General features: G+C 42.5%; 1 protein-coding gene across 1 annotated transcript in view; it reads right to left on the bottom strand.

Annotated features, from left to right (window-relative positions):
• The window catches only part of fat3a (FAT atypical cadherin 3a), a gene marked incomplete at its 5' end in the record, with an annotated part of 180,183 nt that overhangs the window by 109,971 nt on the left and 52,692 nt on the right, over positions 1-17,520 (bottom strand). Inside the window, one exon of the mRNA XM_080054049.1 lies at positions 15,958-16,026. Within this exon, the coding sequence (XP_079910175.1) occupies positions 15,958-16,026 (69 nt within the window). The remainder of the gene's footprint in view (positions 1-15,957; positions 16,027-17,520) is intronic.

Here is a 17,520-nt window from a genome sequence, read left to right on the forward strand (position 1 = left end):
ATCACAACAGAACAATCTGGCCAACATGGACCCAGCAAACGCAGACCCTGTTCACCAGGCATTGGCGGCGCAAGGCGCTCTCATGGGACAACATGACCTGGCTCTCCGAGACGTTTCTTTTCCTCGCTGAAAGACCTCACCTCGAACGTGTCGGCTTTGGGAAAGCAGCTCAACGAAGTCGTCATACACCTAGCCCCTGCAGCCCCATCCGTTCCTGATCAACCAGACCCAGTTCCAGCATCGGTCCTTCCGCATGCCCGAGAGCCCGGTGTCCACGCTCCGGATCGCTATTCCGGGAATTTTGGGGTATGCAAGTCTTTTCTTCCCCACTGCTCTTTAGTTTTTGAGCAGCAACCCAGCTCTTATGTCACGGACCGGGCCAAGATTTCTTACGTCATAGGCTTACTCTCTGGTCATGCTTTTACTTGGGCGTCTTCCGTGTGGGAGACACAGTCCGCCGTATGTTTTTCGTTTCCCAGTTTTGTCGCAGAAATGAAGAAGGTTTTTGACCATCCGGTCCGGGGTAGAGACGCCACTAAACACCTTCTTCAACTACGACAGGGAGCTCGCAGTGTTGCAGAGTATTCGGTGGAGTTCAGGGCTTTAGCAGTGGAGACGGGGTGGAATGATGAGGCACTACAGGGGGTTTTTCTCAACGGATTAGCCGACTCCGTTAAAGACGAGTTAGCAGTGCGGGATGAGTCAGCAGACTTAGATGAGCTCGTAGCCCTAGCTATCAGGCCGGACAATCGCCTCCGAGAGCGCCGCAGAGAAAAGACCTGCCGCTCTTTAGGTCCTTTTGTTCCTCATTCCTCTCCAGCTGGCGCTGGATATGCCCCCAGCCACCGCACCGTTGAGCCACCTGTATTCCCGGCTCTTCCCTCCCCATCAGCAGAAGAGGTGCAGTTGGGTCGGAACTGACTCACTCCTTCCGAGCGGAGTAGAAGATTCGAGGGTGGTCTGTGACTCTACTGTGGTGAACCTGGACATCAACGGGCTAGGTGTTCCCTTCGGTTAAACCCAAGTCATCACCAGTCGCAAACGGGGTTTTGGTGAGTAACACAGTTTTGCCCGGTTTTCCCCGAAGACACATTAACATTGAAGCTAGTATTTTCCTTAAAGAGGACCTATTATACTACTTTTCTGGTCTTAATTTCTTGTTTTACACTGCTATAGAGCAACCTGACACGAATCACATCACAAAAAACTATGTAGATTTTCGGGAAGCTCTTTCTCTTATTTTGGCGATCCAGCACGTCCTGTCAACACTTGAGTGTGTGTGCTTCGGCAATCTCCTCTCCCTCCGCCTGTGATCGGCCATCTCCGCTCCCCTCCCCCCCCCCTCCTGCAAACCCCACTCCGTTGTGATTGGTTACCTTCCTTCCGGAACACTTTCAGTGGCGGGAAGCGCGAGCATGGACCTATAAGGGCGCGAGGCAGACGCGAACAGGGAAGTGACAGCATTACCATACATGGAAACATCCGCGTGGTGACTTCACAAAGTTACATGCGACGTCACAAAGTTACGGAAGGGTAGACCGCTTTGAACACGTGACTTCTCGACTGGCTAGAATAGTGTTTAGTGCTCTGCACAGACACCCCAGACGGTCAGCAGGGAATACATCGAAATGCATGTAAGTCATTATTTGATAATTTAGTATGGTTAAGCATGACTATGAATCATCATAACAACGTTTATAGGTCATAAAAGTCAAAAAGCATCATAGGTCCGCTTTAAAAGGAATACCTATCAACTTTTGGCCCTAGTCGATTCTGGTTCAGACTCAAATATTCTTGATTCTAACTTTGTGAAACACAGTCAGATACAGCGGCGGCTCGCCCATAGAGGGCGGGAGGGCGACGCCCTCCTTGAGCCATACCAGCAAAAAACAGAAATACAATAATGATAATAATAATGATGAAACATATTTTTATTTTATTTATAATCATAATGTATTATTTCAATACAGTTTTTACCTGCATCTACAGTTTTCCTCCATTGGGTTTGACACCAAAAGATGAATATGAGACAATAGATCAACATTTCAGCTTTCATTTCCAGGTATTCACATCTGGATCCGATACACAACTGAGAAGACATCATTATTTGTAAAGGAACACCACATTTTTAGGCGAGCAGAAGTATTGGAACAGATAGACTTTAAATAAATTAAAAGGGAATTAAACATACTATTTTGTCGCAAATCCTTTGCTTGCAATAACCGCATCAAGCCTGTGATCCATTGACATCACAAAACTTTTGCATTCTTCTTTTGTGATGCTTTTCCAGGCTTTCACTGCAGCCTCATTCAGTTGCTGTTTGTGTTAGGGGGTTACTCTTTTAAGTCTCCTCTTTAGCAGGTAAAATGAATGCTCTATAGCGTTTAAGTCTGGAGATTGACTTAGCCAGTCTAAAACCTTTCACTTCTTGCCCATGATTAACTCCTTTGTTGTGTTTTGGGTCATTATCTTGCTGCATGATGGAGGATCTTCCAATCAGTTTGGTTGCATCTTTCCTTAAATTGTCAGACAAAATGTTTCTGTAAACTTCCGAGTTCATTTTGCTGTTGCCATCATGTGTTACATCATCAATGAAGAATAATGAGCCCATCCGAGAAGATGCCATGCAAGCCCAAGCCATGACATTGCCTCCACCGTGTTTCACAGATGAGCCTGTATGTTTGGGATCATGAGTAGATCCTTTCTTTCTCCCAACTTTAGCCTTTCCATCACTTTGGTAAAGGTTCATCTTGACAACAACACAGTAACACATGACGGCAACAGCAAAATTAACTTAGAAGTCTACAGAAACATTCGGTCTGCTAATTTAAAGTAAGATGCAACCAAACTGATTGGAAGATGCTCCATCATGCAGCAAGATAATGATCCAAAAAAACTGCAAAAACAACAAAGGAGTTCATCAGGGGCAATAAATGGAAGGTTTTAGACTGGTCAAGTCAATCTCCAGACTTAAATGCTATAGAGCATGCATTTTACCTGCTAAACAGGAAACCGAAGGGAGTAACCCCCCAAAACAAACAGCAACTGAATGAGGCTGCGGTGAAAGCCTGGAAAAGCATCACAAAAGAAGAATGAAAACGTTTTGTGATGTCAATGGGTCACAGGCTTGATGCAGTTATTGCAAGCAAAGTAAAGACTAAATATTATGTTTTATTTACTTTAATTTATTTAAAGTCTATCTGTTCCAATACTTTTGCTTGCCTAAAAATGTGGTGTTCCTTTTCAAAAAATTATATCTTCTCAGTTGTGTATCAGATCCAGATGTGAATACCTGGAAATTAAAGGTCACATACAGTCATATGAAAAAGTTTGGGAACCCCTCTCAGCCGGCATTATAATTGACTCTGCTTTCACAAAAAAAATATAAAAGTGGTATGTCTTTAATTTACCAGGAACAGCTAAGTACTGGGATGTTTTCCAAACAAAGATTTTTTGAAAAGCAGTATTTGGTTGTATGAAATAAAATAAAATGTGAAAAACTGGCTGTGCAAAAATATGGGAACCCTTGTGGTTTTGTTGATTTTAATGCCTGTAACAGCATGTAAAACTGATGATTTTAAACACAAAGTTGGTTGGATTATGTTGTTAAGCCTTGAACCTCATAGAATTGCCTGTTTAATCATGAGAAAATGTATTTTAGGTGCCTAAATGCAAGTTGCACTTCTCTTTGACTCTCTGCTGAAGTGAGACAGAATGGGATCATCAAAACAGCTCCCAAAAGATCTTAAAACAAAGATTATTCATTGTCATGGTTTAGGGGAAGGCTACAAGAAGCTTTCCCAAAGGTTTCAATTGTCAATTTCTACTGTAAGGAACGTTGTCAGGGAATGGAAGGACCCAGGCACAGTTGCAGTTAAACCCAGGTCTAGCAGACCAAGAAAAGTACAAGAGCGCCATATGCGGCGGATTGTGAGAATGGTTGCACACAACCCAAAGATCACCTCCAAAGACCTGCAAGAACATCTGGCTGTAGATTGTGTATCTGTACATGGTTCTACAATTCAGTGCAATTTGCACCAAAACATCTGTATGGCCGGGTGATGAGAAGGAAGGCCTTTCTGCGCCCACGCCACAGATACAGTTGCATGGAGTATGCAAAAGCTCATTTAGACAAGCCAGCTTCATATTGGAAGAAAATGCTTTGGACTGATGAGACAAAAATTAAGTTATTTGGTCTTTATAAAAAGCAGATGTTTTGGTGCAAATTGCGCTGAATTGTTGAACGATGTACAGATGCACCATCTGCAGCCAGATGTTCTTGCAGGCCTTTGGAGGTGATCTGTGGGTTGTGTGCAACCATTCTCACAATCCTCCACCTATGCCGCTCCTGTTTTTTCCTTGGTCTGCCATGCCTGGGTTTAACTGCCACTATGCCTGTGTCCTTCCATTTCCTGACAACGTTCCCTACAGTCGAAATTGACAATTGAAACCTTTGGGAAAGCTTCTTGTAGCCTTCCCCTAAACCATGACAATGAACAATCTTTGTTTTTCAGATATTTTGGGAGCTGTTTTGATGATCCCATTCTGTCTCACTTCAGCAGAGAGTCAAAGAGAAGTGCAACTTGCATTTAGGCACCTAAAATACATTTTCTCATGATTAAACAGACAATTATATGAGGTTCAAGGCTTAACAACATAATCCAACCAACTTTGTGTTTAAAATCATCAGTTTTACATGCTGTTACAGGCATTAAAATCAACAAAACCACAAGGGTACCCATATTTTTGCACAGCCAGTTTTTCACATTTTATTTTATTTCATACAACCAAATACTGCTTTTCAAAAAATCTTTGTTTGGAAAACATCCCAGTACTTAACTGTTCCTGGTAAATTAAAGACATACCACTTTTATATTTTTTTTGTGAAAGCAGAGTAAATTATAATGCCGGCTGAGAGGGGTTCCCAAACTTTTTCATATGACTGTATTATGCTAAATGCACTTTTTAAATGTGTTCCAACATATCCATGGGTCCACGGTGTGCCTAGAGACTGCCAAAATATTAAAAAAAATAACAATCTCTCCTGTTCTCACTCTCCCCCTTTCTGAAACCCCCACCCCTCCCCCCCAATATACTCCAGTCAGAATTTTCCCCTTTTCTGACCTCACAAACTGGAAAGCCAGAAGCTTCCACTGTGCAGCCCACACCCCTATTTCTTATTGGTCCACGGCCCTGACAGACAGAGGGCGAGGCGTATCTGGCTTCGCTTCCGGACAGGGGGCGGGGGCAGCTCAAAGATTGTATATTTACGAGGGGAGCTGCAGCTCTTTTTAAAAAATAGGCCATTGTGAGATTAACTGAACATCAGCATAGTACAATAAATTATCTGAAAGTTTTTTTCAGCAAACAATTAAAGAAAAACGTATTAGGGACCACTAAGACCATATAATATGGTGTATAATAGTACAGAAAAGTGTATAATATGGGAGCTTTAAAGCTGAAATGTTGAGCTATTGTCTCATATTCATCTTTTGGTGTCAAACCCAAATGTTTCCAGTCTACAGCAAAAATAAAGGAATTGGCCTCACTGTTCCGATACTTATGGAGGGGACTGTAAGTCTGAATATCATTGTACAATCAGCGTCTGTGCTCTGTACCATCACTCTGGGGTGATTTCGGGCTGGTTCAAAATCGCCCAAAGCGCTCTCATAGACTTCAATGTAAAACTTTTTTTTTTCAAACTGCAGGCCTCGCAATGCAATCTCTATGGATTCCGGCGGTGCTCGCCCTAACGTGTTGTCGTCATATGTACAGTAAACAATGAACCAATTACAGTGACTGATACAGTCACTGTAATTGGTTCATGTTCAGTCTGCTGTCAAAGCGGTCATATTCAAGACCAACATAACTAATATCAACTCGGGCTAGGCTGGCAAGCTACTTGATCATGTCATTAAAGCCACTACGAGTAACCTGGTCCCTTGGCGGCCCCTTTGTACAAAAGCGGTAGTATTTTTACGACGCCAGCTGTCGTGTAGCTGTTTTCTAGCTCGTGCCGGGCGTGCGAGATTCAAATAATCAGGAAGCAATATAGTGCATGTCCGTGTGTTGAAAGTGTGAGGGCACCGGACTCTTTTCGGCTCCGTGAGAGTGGTTAGTGACACAGCATCAACTAATGCCAGTAAGTGCTACACACACCTGATTGCAATGAGTTGATGCAGTGTCACCGAAGTACTCTCACGGAAAGAAAGACTCTGTGTCCTCACAGAAAGCGAATGAACGAGAGACGGCAGTTAGGATGGATCACGATGAGGTACGAATGTGTTTATGTTGTTGTAAATAATGACTATTTCAGAAGAATAATGGTCGACTCATCTGATGATGGTGAGGCAAAGTAAACTTTGTTTTAGTAGGCTATCGCTCATTCATTTAGGAGTAAACACTGCAGTTCGATCCCGTGAAATTGTGTATACGTTGCTTGGCAACGCCCTCCCGCTCGTCTACCACTCTCCCTTTTAGCTTTTCTTCATTGCATTTTATTTTTTTTCTTTGATGGTTCAGCCCCGTTATCAGTCATTATGACGACAAATAACTGTCTCAAACAAAGCTCCTGCTCCCCTTCCCTCACCTGGAGGGATAGGCTTCTCAAATCGCGTTGTTGCGCTACACTGAAATCTGCGACCAATAAGGATATGTGGTATATACTAGGTCCTTTCCAGACAAAATGTAACCATCAAGCAAGTATCTACCAAGATGGATTGGGGGATCGTATAAAAGCGGATTTTCACTGGGCTCGTTTGAACAGCTAACGAGGCTAGCAGGATGCTAATGAGCTAACGCTATGTCCTGCTGCCGCTGCATATGGACTGTATAATGGCTTTTAATCCATCCTGATGGCAGCACAGACACCGCATGGATAACTTTGGGTGTCACCAGAGCCGGCCCAAGCCTTCAGGGGGCCCTAAGCGAAATATGATTAGGGGGCCCCTCTCCAATGTTAGCGCTGCTGAAACTATAGATCTTTGTTAAATATCATTCACACAGCCAGTGTTTTCCGCTAGTGCCTCCATTGTGCAGCTGTGCGAAAATATTAGACAGCCGAGATTCAGACCCTCCTAGGGGGGTCCGGGGGTATGCCCCCCCGGGAGATTTTTTTAACCTTTTTAAAGTGAAATGCATGAATCTGGTGCACTTTGAGAGGAAAATTAAGAGGCTAAATCTGAGAAATTTTGTGTGAACAAATAATTTGGAGACACTGGGTCCGACGAATTAGAAGCTATTGAAGAAGGACACATGGATTTTCCATAAAAATATTAATATAAAATATTATGGAGGGTCCTCTGGGTTGGGCTTGGAGCTCTTTTTCTTTTACGGGACATATTTCTCTGTAATATAATGAATGCATTTAAATGCAGTGAGAGGAACGAAGCAGAAGAACTCTGTTGTCCAGCTACTGTATCTTTTTTTCCACAGACAATGCTGAAATAGGCTATAGACTAAACACAGTGCATGGGCAACTGAGGGCAGCCCCATTTCCAATTGTTTTTAAATAAACTCAATACACACTGTGCATGGATGTGAACGTGACATGATCAGATAATTTCGGATTACCTCTCAGATGAACTGATTACATTTTTAGGCTATTAATTATCTAGACCAAAACATTTTATTCCTTTTTTTGTATGATAACTCACATTTGCATAATATGATGTTAATATCAAACACACAAAAAAAAAAAAAAAAAAAAAAATTTTTTTTTTTGAGGGGGCCCCCCTAGCGGTCAGGGGCCCTAAGCGACCGCTTAGTTCGCTTATGCCTCGGGCCGGCTCTGGGTGTCACCCCTATGCATCATCTCTCAGAAAAGGTAAAACAAACATTAAACATCAATCTGCATATGGACGACCCAGCGCCGTTCAACAGACTGTTTACTCTGACAGCTGCTGTCCGTCCGCGGCATAAACCCGCCAACAAAGTAACGGTGCTGTAGACAGCATGGACATATAAAGAAAGGTAGACAGTAGTAACGCAAACCAATGTGATGATTGCACATATGCTATGCCAGCATCCATTTTTGTTTAATAAGAACACAACTGTCAAGTCAATCAGATTATTGTGATTAATTGTAGAGCAGGTCTCTTAACTTTTAAAGGAAGCCTATCTGAGGAGCACACTGGTAGATGACAAGTTATCTGTGATGGCCACAGCCGGATAATTAAATAATTTTAGAGGTAAGATTATTTTATTCAAGAAATTAACTAACTTAATGTCCAAAAATACTGTACAGTACAATAGTTGTCTAATGTTGCCAGAGTGGTTATGCCAGATGAACAGGAAAAACAAACTGTTAAATGCAATATGACATTGTCATATTAGCTATCTGATGTAGGTTCACTTTGGGTCATTTTACCCATCATGGCAACAATTGCCCCCCCTGAGATTATTGTCAGGAGCCGCCACTGGTCAGATAGCCAACAATCCCATTGACCCACCGCTCAAAGTAAACGCCCTCAATGGTGATGTTTTGGCCCTCATTTCCGAGCAAACGCAGCAGTTACCTCTCCTGTTGGCTGGCAACCACAGAGAAAAGATAACTTTCCACGTAATGCCCTCCTCACATGCCCCCCCTAGTGCTCGGTCTTCCGTGACTGCAGGTACATAACCCTGTGATTGACTGGGCCACTGGTAAGATTGCTAGTTGGAGCTCTTTCTGCCATGCTTCATGTCTCAGATCAGCTCAGCCCCCAGGTTCCGTTAAAGAGTGTGTTGCCTCACCAGAACCTCCTGACTTGTCCTCTGTTCCTCGAGATTATCACAACCTGGCTGAGGTTTTCAGCAAACACCGGGCCTTATCCTTACCCCCTCACAGACCTTACAACTGTGCCATCAACCCGCTGTCTGGCGCCACCTTTCCCACCAGCCGGCTCTACAATATCTCAGCTCCGGAACGCAAGGCCATGGAGAAATACATCACGGAATCAATGGACTCAGGTATCATTGGCCCCTCTTCCTCTCCATTAGGAGCTGTTTTTTTTCTTTGTGGCTAAGAAAGACAAGACTCTGAGACCATGTATTGACTTTCAGGGTTTGAAAAATATTACAGTTAAAAACAAGTATCCTCTGCCTCTTATCAACTCTGCTTTTGAGCCACTCCATGGTGCCACCGTTTTTTCTATTCCGTTTACGGTATGGACAGATCACAAAAGCCTGGCTTACATTCAGACTGCTAAACGGTTAAACTCTCGCCAAGCACGTTGGGCTCTGTTTTATGGTCGCTTTAACTTTACCCTCACTTTTAGACCCGGTAGCAAGAACATGAAACCTGATGCCTTCTCCAGACAATTTTACTCAGACACCAACAGTTCCTCAGCTCCTGAGACCATCCTTCCCCTGTCCTGCCAGGTGGGCTCTCTGACATGGGAGATTGAGTCCATGGTTAAGGTGGCTCTCCAAGGTAACCCCGATCCTGGCGGTGGTCCCCCAGGTTGTCTGTTTGTGCCTGTTTCCGTCCGTCCTCAGGTGCTGAAGTGGGGTCACACTTCACGTTTCGCCTGTCATCCTGGAGTTTCCCGCACCCTGGGCCTGATTCAACGCCATTTCTGGTGGCCATCCATCGCTGCCGACACACACGAGTATGTGAAGGTCTGTCCATCTGCGCTCGTGGCAAGACTACTCATCGCCCCCCAGCCGGGCTCCTGCATCCACTCCCTGTGCCTGGTCGCCCATGGTCGCACATAGCTCTGGACTTTGTGACGGGACTACCACCGTCTGAAGGTAATGACACCATTCTAACCATTGTGAATCGTTTTTCTAAGGCGGTGCATTTCTTGGCCCTTCCCAAACTGCCCTCGGCTGCGGAGACTGCAAGAGCTGGTGGTTAACCATGTTTTTCGGATCTATGGGATCCCCCTGGACATTGTCTCGGAGGGCCTCAGTTCACCTCTCAAGTTTGGAAAGCGTTTTGCCTGCCGTTGGGGGCCTCCATCAGTCTTTCCTCCGGTCACCATCCCCAGTCCAATGGCCAGACCGAGAGGGCTAATCAGGACCTGGAGATGGTTCTGAGATGCATCTGCGCTCACAACCAAGCTTCGTGGAGCTCCCATCTCACCTGGGTTGAATACTCACACAACTCCCTGACGTCGGCTGCTACAGGTATGACACCTTTCGAAACTTCTCTAGGCTACTTACCACCTCTCTTCCCCGCTCAAGGAAAGACAGGTGGTTTCATGTTTTATTGGACCGTTCAAGGTCGATAGTGTCGTTAATCCTGCTGCCATTCGCCTTAAGCTTTCCCAGTCTCTCAGGATACACCCAACTTTTCATGTCTCCCAGCTGAAGCCAGTCTCGTCAAGCAAGTTATGCCCTCCTACCTTCGCCCCACCACCATCATTGATGGTCACCCTGCCTTCACGGTCAACCGGATTATGGACGTCCGGCGCAGAGGTAGGGGCTACCAGTACTTAGCGGACGGGGAGGGTTATGGCCCAGAGGAGAGAAGCTGGATCGCCAGGGGCCTCATCTTGGACCCCGCACTCCTCCGGGAGTTCTATGACAGACACCCAGACAAACCTGGTAGACCTCCTGGAGGCGGTCATTGAGAGGGGGAGGGGGGTAATGACTCACGGCATGGCAGCCTCTCCTTCTCCCTTTCCCTTGTCTGTCTCTTCCTCCTGTTTCTCCCCCTTGTTGTGTCTCTGTGTTTGCATGTGGGCGTGGCTACACTCCTTGGCAGGCAGCTCCAGGTGAAGCTCGTTGGCTAATCAGACCCTCTCTACAAAAGCCTCTGGCCTCCAGTCATTCGGCGCCAGATTGTACTACCTACTAGAGCGGTATTATACCCGAGATCTAGATTCCTTTGTTTGTTGTTTTCCACGACTCCAGTTTGAGCTAGTAGCTTACTCTGCTCTCATTTTCCTTCCGTGCTAGTTTGCATCCACTGTTCACCTTTCCTGCTCGCCTGCCTGCGGTTTCCGGATACCCACCTGTCCATGCTCGCTACGTCACCCAGCCGTCCAGTGTTCCTGCCAGTCTGTCGCGGATCCCTGCAAATAATCAATATTGTTCGAAAACTGACTTACCTGAGTTCAGCGTTGTGCTTTTGGGATCCAATCCCGAGTTACCACAACAAATTGATTGTGTTAGTAGTAACAACGTTCATTTTATTGTAGATAAACAAGGCCAGAGTAGTACACCCACCATCATGCTATTGGAGATGCTAACAGGAGCTCTAAGTTTCCACAGAGGCTGTTGTTATTCTTGTGTACTTTTTGTGTATTTGCAGCATATTAAGATTGAATGTATGAAGCGTGTTTCTATGTGCGGGTGTGTATGTGTATTCACTGCAGATCTTAACTGCTGTGTGTGTGTGTGTGTGTGTGTGTGTGTGTGTGTGTGTGTGTGTGTACCTTATGTACTGTGGAGCAGTCTGATCACCACTGTCTGGCTCAGCCTGCTGGGTGGAGCAGCTTCAGCTATAAATGGAGCACTAGTGTGTCTTTAGAGGAGGTGGTGTGGTGATGTTTCTGTCTGCTATTTAAAATCTGGTTGTGTGGTTTTCTGTGAATAAAAGTTTTTTGGAAAGTGTACACCGTCTTCTATCACACAGATGCTCTACTGGCCAACTTATCCATCTATACTGTTTGTGTCTCAGGGAAACTGTTGCTCTCTTACTCTATGCCTTTGAGCATACTGTATAGCACCAGCTTTTAGGAAGCATTAGCCACATTAGTCACTTATCAGGGGCAAATAAGATATACTCTACAATTGCTTATTGTATGCTTACAATTCCACAAAAGTGACCAAGTTTTTTTTTTTTTTAATTTTTCAATCTACACCATGCACCACTCTCCCTGTTTTCCTCCATTGATCTCTTCATTTTCCTTGCTTTTCTGTCTATTGACTGTCTGTGTTGTTGAAAGTGCAATTGTCTTTACTAATTTATTTTCAATAGATGTCTGTTTGTTTTCTATTTATTAAAAAAAAAAACTCATTCTTATTTTTTATAATTCTCCCTTTTAAATAATATATGCATATATTTCCCTTCGAAATTGATCGACGGTTTTTGTTTTGTTATGATCTGAGATTCCTCAAAATTGAATAAAATATTCCCCCATGTTTACCCCCTCTGTGATAAATGTCAGATCCAAGAGGCCACTTTGACCCACAGCCTCTTTGCCCCAAAATAGAAATCTTTTGGACCGAAATATTCAGAATCTTCTCCAATATTCTGAAAATGACACTAGAGCCAGACCCTAGAATGATTATTTTGGGGGCATTCCGAGGCACTTAGTAAAGTGACTGCTTCTCAACAACGCTTTGTCTCCTATGGTCTAATAGCAGCAAAAAAAAACTCATACTTGAATTTTGGAAGGGTGATGAGATTTAATAGATACATTGCACCTATAGCAATTAAATAAAATATGGTGACCTTTTATTTTGTTTCTTAATCAACAAACAATTTGAACATACACATAAAAATTCCCACAGACCTGGATGGGCAGGTTAAAGTTAGTGTTGATAATTTGTTCACTGTAATATTTGGCAAAACTGTCATAATAGCCATTCAGCTATATGTAGGTGAAGTGGTCTGAAAATATTTTTTCATCACTTTCTTACTGGCTGTGGGACCTTGGCAACGACGTTGATGCGTCAGTTGCGTGAGCGTTCACGACCCTAGCAGTCTGACACTACTGTTTGGCACTAGGCTACTACGGCGGACAGCGAGTAGCAATGTCTTCACAAACGAACCCTCAATTTACCATTCCCCGGATACCAACAACTAACACCGCTAAGACAGCAAAAAAACGGGTAAAGACGAATGTTGAAAAGTTAACTGCTAAAAGGGAGACGGAGAGAGCTCGAAATAAAACCAGAGTAAAGTCGGAGTGTTTCCACATCGGCCATGTCTTCTTGCCCTATCACGCCAAGACCTCTCCGACCGCGACCTTTTCTTAGGCCTACCAGCACACTTACAATGATTTTAAGCTAACATACATGGTATGTCTGTGATTCAAATGTAGATGCTCAATATGATTATCATTACTAATGTTTAATCACCTCGGAATCGGACATGTTTGTCTCCTGTCAATGTAACTGAATTCACATGAACGCGCATAGCTGTCGTTCGGAGGGAGGAACTACAGCAGGTAGAGCGTTGGGAAAACAGCCGTTGGAATCCCAACGGCTGTTTTCTCGCAAACTCTCAACCCCAGCTTTAAGGGGTGGGTAGATGGGTAGATTTTAATTTTTTTTTCTAATCTTTACCTTTTATATTATGCTTGTGAGAAAAAATTAAAATTTGTAATTGAAGCAGTTCCTTATTGCGTATAAATGTCAATAGATATGCACAAATTCTTTCAATAATGTTTTTTTGAAACATGATCTGAGATGCCTTATGTGTCATATTTTTTTGGTCTTCTCTTGTAAAAAGACTTGTGATTTGTTTCCATAACTCAAAATGTAATTGTATGTCCCTAAGAAACGCAATAAATAAAATGGGGGAAAAAAAGAAAGTGCATTTGTGTTGACATTTGAACTGTACAGAGTTGCTTTCAGGCTGCTGGGTCATTTGTGCTGGAAACTGTATGCTGGGTCTCTGGAGCTCCTGCTGGATGAACAGTTGTGGTGTACATCCGAAATATCTGTGTTGTTCCTTCAGCCCTAAATCTGCCTCAACAAAGTTGAATGCAGCCATTGGTTAGTAACTCATTTGGGTTGGATAGATGGGGGATTTGAGTGCCTGTCTGAACTTGCCTTTGCCGAAAAGTGCTTCACGGAGTCTTGCATTAGTTCCATAAGGAATGTGTGTACAGGTGCTGCTAACAGCAGGTCATTATACAGAGCAGTCACTGAGGGAACCCTGGGGTTTTGGCCATGGGACCAGATAGAAAGATTGTTGTTTTTTACCTCCATTCCTTAAATTAACTTTGGCTGCAACACACACACACAGACACACACACACACACACACACACACACACACACACACACACACACGCACACATAGGCGTGCACAGGTAGACCCAAAGTGGTGCTATATCACCTGCCCTTTGCCCCCTGGCCAAATCAAGTGCCCTTTTGAAAAAAAAATAAAAATCTTAATTTTTTAAATTTTTTATAGTGTATGTGGCCCATGCCGACATTATCTATAAATGCTCAACGATTCAAAACTTTGATAATAACGCCCCAATAAATATGCCCCCCCCCTCTTCCTCCTCTGCACACACTTCCTTTGTCAACGTGAACGCGCAGAGTGGACACAAACGGAGGCGCGTTGCCGCAGCAGTTCACAGCTGCTGCACACACACCTACTCCCCTGCCTGCCCTGCCCCACCAGCGAGGTAACAATACATGAATTGTCAATAGTGTATTGTTTGCCCCCTAAGCCTCAGTGGCCAAGCTATAACTTGCATGTATTTGTCTCTGTTTTAAAGTAGCCTCTATCATGCAGCGCCACACAGCTGAGCATAAATTAGCCGACTGTCCTGCTTAACAAGCTAGCCCAAAAAAGAAATAGATATGACGTGATGAACAAAACTAATGTCGGCAGAGTTTGTCATTGGTACAGCATGTGAATCTATCAGTATGCTGAATATTTAGTGTTGTTTAGGTTTACTTTAGGCTATATAATTAACACTTGCAGTAATTTATTTGCTAAATGACAAACAGGGAATTCCCAATTGCCTACAGAAAAAGTAGCCTTGTGCCTGGTTGTAATGTAACCAAGCAGTCTTATTTTATATGGTTGGTCTCTTTTTATTTACAAATTGCAGTATAATGCCTAGAAAGGAGAGGTTAAAAAGGAAAAAGAAAGGGAGCTACAGCAGGCAGCCCAGAGGAGCAGCTCTCTGCTCTCCTGGATGAAAGCATCCACCAGCAGCAAGGAGGAAGATGAAGATGAAAGGTCAGAGTCAAGACCAGAGTCATGTTAACTGTTCAGGGCCTTTAAAAGCTCAGATTTTAATGTTGAACTGTTCCTCAAATGTTATTGAAATATCTTAAAAGCTGTCCACACATTTTATTTTAACTACGCAAAGTGGGTTGGCAGTCATGAAGCTATAAGCTAATTATATTGTTTTGTCCCAACCATAAGTTATTTCTATGTTTCAAGACTTGCAGTAATCTTGTATTTACCTTAATAGGATATTATTAGTACGGAGATCAGGGGCCTAACGAAAACTTCAAAGAGAGAAGGAGCTTCGGGATAAGCTGACAGTTTTTTTTTCAAACATGTACATTTTTTCTTTCAGCTTTTTGGTAATTCTGTGTCTCCAAATTATTCCAGAAAATATTACTAAATAGCCCACATTGACTCAGGTGATTTAGCCTTAGCTTTCTTCTCAAAGTGCACCAGAATGATGAATTTTACTTTAAAATGTTCAAATTTTTCTTTTGAGCATTCCCCCGGACACCCTTAGAAGGTCCAGGGTCCCAAACACAGTCTCCCAAACTGTGAGAAACACTCTATGTGTGGCCGGGTATTAAAAGTCATTAGGCCAGGGGGGGTTTTTGTACAAGTACCCTTAAAATGATTTGGTCATTCACCGATAGAATATATTGTGCCCTTTTTTCGCACTTAGCACCTGCCCCCCAAAATGTCTGTGCACGCCACTACACACACACACACACACACACACACACACACACACACACACACACACACACACACACACACACACACACACACACACACACACACACACACACACACACACACACACACACACACACACACACACACACACACACACACACACACACACACACACACACACACACACACACACACACACACACACAGGATGATTCTGTGTGTGTGGTTCATCTCCACACCACCTCCAACCAATCAAATTAATATTTCTGCAGCACTGATGAGAAGCAAAGGGCTGGATGATGAGCACCAATAAACAAAAGACAAGAAGGAAATAAAATAAAAGCACATAACGTAAAGGAGGTAGAGAGGCAATAGCAGGAGTGGTGTTGGAAGTTGGAAGTGAGATACCTTCTGAGGAACAGTTCCTGCCACAAGAGCTTCGCAGAATATAGAACATCTCACGGAAAGACCTGGGACCTTCCAGGCATGAAGCATTGAGAGGAAGAGAGGAGACAGACATGTGAGACAGGGAGGGATAGACAGGCCCAAAGGGAGGAGGACAGGAGGGTGAAACAGGACCAAGACAGCAACTGCTGCAGAGCAATCCATTTGTACATGGGATGAGGTCTACTGATTAAATAACTATGTTGTATATACTGTACATCTACACTGACTCAGGGGGTTACGAAAATATCAACATCAAGTCATTTAAGCTCTACCCAAGTGAAAAAATTGTGTATTTTTTATACTTAAAGTATATCTTAAGTGTATTAAGTATATTAAAAGTTTGTCCAAGTATATCAACACCCTTATGTACTTTTTGATAGTATACTTTAAAGGCCTACTTCACCGGTTTGAATATGAAGGTGTATTGAATTCTGAGATCCTATGTAGTATAAATGTGCGATAATTTTTTAAATCGGTTCATCCTAGCCTGAGAAAAGGCAGAAAGAGTGTTTTTTTTAACCCTATATTTCTCTTTCTCGTGACATCACAGAAAGAGAAATATAGGGTTAAAAAAAACTTACTTTGTAAATATTACTGTGATGTCTTTTACTGTGACATCACAGTAATATTTACAAAGAGAAATATAGGGTTAAAAAAACACTCTTTCTGCCTTTTCTCAGGCTAGGATGAACCGATTTTAATTTTTTTTGCACATTTATACTACATAGGATATCAGAATTCAATACACCTTCATATTCAAACCGGTGAAGTAGGCCTTTAAGTATGTTAATTTGAACTTTAATGTTTGCTTCACTTAAATAGCATTTTAAGTATAGTTATAAAAAGTGTGATATGTTTGAGAGTATTTCTTAATGTGCTTAAGTATAGTTATAAAAAGTGTGATATGTTTGAGAGTATTTTGTGTTAAAGTTACCTTAAGTATTAGAATTTTATCACAAAATATCTCAAGAATAAAAACATTGAAATTGATTAAAAGCATTTATAGCTAGTTTCATAAGAGTGCATTTATCATATACATTCCTAAAATGCAACCATTATATAAGGGTAACTCACCATTGAATGTTTTTACCCCCCGAAGATTCCCTTTTTTTTATATATAAAGAAAAGTACACATTTTTCTACATGATTCACATCTCCTGATACAAACCCTCTCTTTGCAACCAGATAGGGCATAGTAAACACTTTTTTAGAATTTTAAATAATACATTTCAGCTACACAATTGCTCTTTTAGGATTTATTTTATTGTAATAAATGTTGGTACCTATTAATTCCGTATTGTGGTTTTTAACTCTGCTCACCCCTGATTAAAAGTATTCCTCCTAAAAGGATAATTTTTATTTTCTCTATTTGTGTAAAAAAACCTGTGCAATAAAAGGAATTATCTGAAAATATATTGAACATTTTATTACACCATTTACATGTATAACATACATAGGCTACATTTTATAATGCTATGAGTGTATTACAAATATGTAAATTTTATTAATTTATTTTTTAATGTA

The sequence above is a fragment of the Ammodytes marinus genome, assembly GCF_949987685.1.
Source record: "Ammodytes marinus genome assembly, chromosome: 3".
In the NCBI taxonomy this organism is placed as follows: domain Eukaryota; kingdom Metazoa; phylum Chordata; class Actinopteri; order Uranoscopiformes; family Ammodytidae; genus Ammodytes; species Ammodytes marinus.